Genomic DNA, 5,639 nt, shown 5'->3' with positions numbered 1-5,639 from the left:
TGTTGTGCTGCGCGTGTTGCATACTTGGTTTTCTAACAAGAATCCAATGGGACAAAGTCACTAATCATATTGTTTGTATTTCAAGTCCCATATTAAGCTTTTGGTCCTATAAAAGATGGCCACTTTATCTGTGGCTAATGGAAACATTTTACGTTATAAATAGAATTTAGAGTGATCCTTTAGACTTCTTTTGACCCTACCGTGCAATTAAACAGTTAAACAATATTAATAGCATCCTTAATCATTCCTTTTGATTTAATCTTCATTAAACAAGGGAAAAACAAAAGCCAAAATTTGCGTTCGGATTGAAAGTTTTTTGTCCCCAGCGAGTTATCTCTGTATATAAAGAGAGCCAAACATGAAGATTTGAATTATAGTTGGAGAAAAATCTCTTGTACATTGAAAGAAGAGATAGAAAAGATGACAAGGGGAGCTTCCCAATCATCAATCTCCTCCTTGCTTTCTATCTTCTTCTTATTGTTTTTGGTTCGGAGTGTTAATGGAAATCCTAATTATATGGATGCTTTAGCCAAGTCCATATTATTTTTTGAAGGTCAGAGATCAGGGAAGCTCCCCGCAGGTCAGAGACTCACCTGGAGATCTCATTCTGGTCTTAAAGATGGTTCTGCCGCTAATGTACGTATACTTGTGATTTTCGCATTTTTGATATGCTATAAGTTGTTTCTTTTACGTTTTTTTCCTTTCAAAATGTGAGTTGTTTTATTTTCTTAATGTTTTTCTTTGCGGAACATGGTCACATCAAGGTTTTAAGCCTACTTGCACGTTTTTAACTTGTGTATCCCCATGCTAACAGCTTGAAATTTAATGGGAGTGTTTCACTAAATTGGAATCACAAACGTATTCCTTCGTTTCTACATAAGTGGTATCATCACTTTTTCACTTTAACCTAAATATTTGTCTGTATATATATGTATAGTCTTACCCCATTCCGTCATTCATCATCTTCTTGTTTTTGCAGCTTATAGATGTTAAGCTGATAACAAACTTTCTTGGGACATGACATGGGACTTTTTGTTTTAGACCTTGCTTTTTGGGTTCAAGCTAACACCAACTGAAAGTTGGATTCCTCGGCTAAGGAAGAAAAAAAAATTCCTGTCAGTAATTTTTGTGTCGCATATCTGGCCTGCCAGCTCAAACAAAATGCTTTAAACATAATCAGAATGGAACAGCGTCCTATTTTTACTTCGTCACTTATTTGATATATAAATGGAGCATACGTAAAACATAAATGGGCATACATATGGATGACCCTAACTAGTGTTGGGTTATAAGGGGTGTCTAATGAATGGTTAAGTTACTTAGATACCCTTGATTACTAAAATAATTTTTGTAATTTTTTTTTAATTTTTAATTTTTTCTTTTATTTATTTTTTTTCAAAAAGAAAACATACTTTCTTTTTCAAATATTTTTTTTAAATTATTTCCCTTCATTCTTTTCGTATTGCAAGCAAAAAAAATTTACGACAATTACAGAGCCAACAAAATCAAATTATCAACCGAATTTCTCATTTTTCTTTATCCTGGAAGCGTTGATGAACAGTTCGGGTGATAATTAAACACAAAAATGTTAGCCGAACTTCACTTTATGAAGAACAATATTAAACGTGGATGTCCAATTTTTTGGTCGAATCTGCCGAACCTAAATTCCGCAGTTATCGAGTTAAGTTCGGCTGATAAACGTGTCAGCTGAATCTAGGTGTGTTTTCACAAAGCCCAAATTCGGAATTATCAGCGAAATCTGTGTATGTTTTGAAAAAACCTAGGTACGACATATAACTTGTCAGCGGAACTTTTGTTTGTAAATAAAGAAAAGAATAACAAAACAAAAAAAAAATATTTTAAGAAAATTAATTATTTTTAAAGTAATTAAAAAATATAAATGATAAGGAAATTTTTGCCATTACGAAAAATGGCTAGATAAGGGGAATTATACAAAACTATTTAATATCCCGGTGTTGTCCTATTAGTATTCTGTATGCCCCGATATTCTTGGGTACGACCCATATGATGGTTCTGTAAATGCCTCTTTTGGAGCAACATTTTGATTTTTAAAGAAATCGCAATATGCAACCTGGAAATGAAGAGTCTGTCACAAGCCCAGTCAAATTGCTTACAAAATGCCCATTACTATGGTACTCACTGTTACTATTCTTGTTTTGCAATCTAGGTTGATCTCACTGGGGGCTACTATGATGCCGGCGACAATGTTAAGTTCAACCTTCCAATGGCATATTCCACTGTTATGTTATCATGGGGTTCACTCGAAAACGGGAAGAAAATGGGAGCGCAGTTAGGAAAAGCACGTGTTGCAATCCGTTGGGCCACAGATTACTTACTAAAATGTGCAAATGCTAGCCCTGGTAAACTCTATGTAGGTGTAGGTGATCCAAATGTTGATCATAAATGTTGGGAACGCCCTGAGGACATGGATACAGTTCGAACTGTTTATTCTGTGTCCGCTGGTAGTCCGGGCTCAGATGTTGCGGCCGAAACTGCAGCTGCCTTGGCGGCAGGTTCAATGGTGTTTAGGGTGGTGGATCGTAAATATTCATTATTGCTTCTGAAGACGGCAAAGAAGGTCATGAAATTTGCACTGTCGTATCAGGGTGCCTATAGTGATTCTCTTGGCTCTGCTGTTTGTCCCTTTTATTGTTCTTATTCAGGCTATAAGGTGAGAACTCTGAACAACTTCCATGATAACTGATGTACTAATCTAGTTATGTTGGAGCTTAATCAGGGTGGTATATTTATTTACTGTACCTGCAGGATGAATTAATTTGGGGTGCTACATGGTTGTTGAGAGCAACGAACGATGTTTCGTACGCAAACCTAATAAAATCTCTTGCCACTGATGATGGGGTTGATATCTTCAGTTGGGACAACAAATTTGCTGGTGCATATGTTCTTCTCGCCAGGGTAAGGAAAATCAAGATCCAAGAAGAAAAATTTAAAATGAAATCTATTGATTTGAATTTTAATTGATTGTTGTGCATTTTCACTTGATATGTACAGAGAGCTTTGTTGGACAAGGACAAGTCATTTGATCCATTCATTCAAAAAGCTGAAAACTTCATGTGTCGTATTCTACCCAATTCACCTTATTCAACAACACATTATACACCAGGTACTTCAAATTTTTCAAATTCAATTTCAATCAAGAACTTTGTGGGGGAAAGCTAACGGGTAGATCATTGTCGTCTAAAGAGGAAAATCAAATTATTTCAAAACTTATGAAATCAATGAATCAGGGTAACCTAATAGTGAATGAATTTTGCAGGGGGGTTGATGTACAAATTAAGTCAATGTAATCTTCAATATGTTACTTCCATCACCTTCTTGCTCGCAACATATGCCAAGTACATGGTAGCTGCCAAACACACCTTCAATTGCGGTAACACACTTGTAACATCAGAGACCCTCAGGCATTTGGCCAAGAGTCAGGTAAGCCAAAATCTATATATGTTTTGAAGCACCACATCTCTGTATGAATGCCATAGATTAGTCTTCTAGACTTTGATTTGTCTTTCACAATGTTGGAAATTTCAGGTGGATTACATTCTAGGGGTGAACCCACGGAAAATGTCGTACATGGTAGGCTATGGGCCATCCTACCCACACAAAATTCATCACAGAGGATCATCCATCGCTTCCATCAAAACTTACAAGCAAACCATAGGGTGCGATGGTGGATTCCAGCCGTTTTTCTATTCTCAGAAACCTAACCCGAACATCCTTATTGGTGCGGTTGTGGGTGGACCTGATCAAAATGATGCGTTCCCAGATGATCGAAGTGATTATAGCCGTTCGGAACCTGCCACTTACATCAATGCTGCTTTAGTTGGACCCTTAGCCTACCTAGCAGGAAGCTATAGTAAGTAATGGAGTTTACTAGCACTAGGGTCCAAGATCTGTTAATGACGACTACTGGACTTGAGATTGTTTATTAGTGAAAATATGGAAATGATCACCCCCAAGTAAACGAAGTGGTGCTTCAAAAAAAGAAAAGAATGGTGTATGTGTATGTGTTAGATTGCTAGAGAAAATTCTAAGAGCTTTGTCGAGTACCTAGTCAGTGGTGCCATAGAATAGACGTCATTTCCAAAGGGAAAAAATGTCATATAAACTAGGTTGTTAAAGATTCATATGAATGAAGCTCTTTTTTTCTTTTGCTGTTTTTCCCCTCTCTTTTTTTTCCTTCTTCAATTTGACATTCAATTAGAAAAGTCTAATAATCCTTACCAAAAAAAAATAGTTGGGAGCCTTGCGACAAGCTGGCAAAGAAAAAAAACATCACAAAATTGGTCCGGTAGCTCTAAAACAATAATTCCTAGGTGAAAAAAACATGTAAAGCTCGATACTGTTTAATTGTCGTGTAATTAAAAAGATACTTTTCTATTATCCGTTTTGGATATTCTATCTTGAATTTTGTTTATTAATTAACTAGAACGGACTAATATGTCCTTGTCTTTTTTAAATGTTGCGGAGACCTTCGATTCAAAGAAGAACATGCTTTTCATCCTCAAACATATTTTCTTTCTTCTCCTCCGATAACTCTTCCTGAATTAGCTGATGATAGATGATACCATATTTGATCACCACCAATGCTATTGTCGTGAATCACCATTTGGATGAATAACCACCGCCACTACAACAGGTACATTTACCGACAAGTCTTGATTTAGTTTGTATTTCATAAATGAACTACAGTAACATATTTCAACACATGATAAAACCTGGATAAAACTAGGCTCATCCAGTGACAACACATGACGAAACCAATTTCATCTAGTTTTCCAGTGATAACACATAATGAAACCAATTTTATCTAGTGGCAACACATGATAAAACTAGGCTCATCCAGTGGCAACACATGATGAAACCAATTCCATCCAGTGATAACACATGATGAAATTAGGAAACAAATATCGAAGTGTATACTAAGATGAAAAATTCATAAACTAAAACGAAAACCATTTTGAAATCAAATATAATTAAAAAGACAACTAGGGTTTGAAACTTACTAATTTGAGCATATATACTTCAATCCACACAAGACCCTAATTTTATAAATTTAAGAATTTGAAATTTTTTAACTAAATTAGGGTATTAGAAAATTCTTTGTGGATGGTAGTGGTGGTGATGCTGATGATGGTTTTGGAGGAACACGATATTTGTCGAAAGTGGTGGTAGAGAAGGTGGTGGTGATGATAATATCGGTGATGGTGGTGGATAAAGTTGATGATGTTGATGGTGGCGCTGGTGTTTGTGGTAGTGGAGATGTTATTGGTGGTGTCGATAATGGAGGGGAAGAAGATTACGATGTCAATGTTGGTGGTGGTGGGGATGGTGGAGGAAGACGACGTCGATGATGGAGAAGAAGAACGTTGGTTTGCAAAATAAAAGTGAAATTTCTGAAGCTTATTTCTTTTTGTATCGGAAGAAGATGAATTTTAGGCGGAGGATATAGTTGTCTGTTTTAAAATGATGTGTCTCTCGTCCATTTGACTCATCACAATAATTTGCTCATCCATCTCGACCAAGTTTGATGGGTTTTCGTCCATTTAAACCATTTTTTGAAAAAAATATTTAGTGATATAAATTGGAAAGAAAGAAAACAA

At 36.0% G+C, this 5,639-nt stretch overlaps 1 protein-coding gene across 1 annotated transcript; it reads left to right on the top strand.

Annotated features, from left to right (window-relative positions):
• The first annotated feature begins 367 nt into the window (after positions 1-367).
• LOC113331775 (endoglucanase 9-like) lies at positions 368-4,191 on the top strand. Its single transcript, XM_026578417.1, has 6 exons — positions 368-636; positions 2,189-2,692; positions 2,788-2,937; positions 3,034-3,145; positions 3,299-3,462; positions 3,568-4,191. Exons 1-6 carry the CDS (start codon positions 421-423, stop codon positions 3,898-3,900), a joined length of 1,479 nt encoding a protein of 492 aa, XP_026434202.1. The 5' UTR covers positions 368-420; the 3' UTR covers positions 3,901-4,191.
• The last annotated feature ends 1,448 nt before the right edge of the window (positions 4,192-5,639 follow it).

The sequence above is a fragment of the Papaver somniferum genome, unplaced genomic scaffold (assembly GCF_003573695.1).
Source record: "Papaver somniferum cultivar HN1 unplaced genomic scaffold, ASM357369v1 unplaced-scaffold_128, whole genome shotgun sequence".
NCBI lineage: Eukaryota > Viridiplantae > Streptophyta > Magnoliopsida > Ranunculales > Papaveraceae > Papaver > Papaver somniferum.
This window is presented reverse-complemented; position numbering and strand designations above follow the sequence as displayed.

Excerpts from the sequence above, each read along its gene's own strand:
- LOC113331775 (XM_026578417.1), top strand. The coding sequence starts at position 421 with ATGACAAGGGGAGCTTCCCAATCATCAATCTCCTCCTTGCTTTCTATC. Across the intron at positions 637-2,188 it reads AAGATGGTTCTGCCGCTAAT|GTTGATCTCACTGGGGGCTA; the intron begins GTACGTATACTT and ends TTTGCAATCTAG. Across the intron at positions 3,146-3,298 it reads AACAACACATTATACACCAG|GGGGGTTGATGTACAAATTA; the intron begins GTACTTCAAATT and ends TGAATTTTGCAG.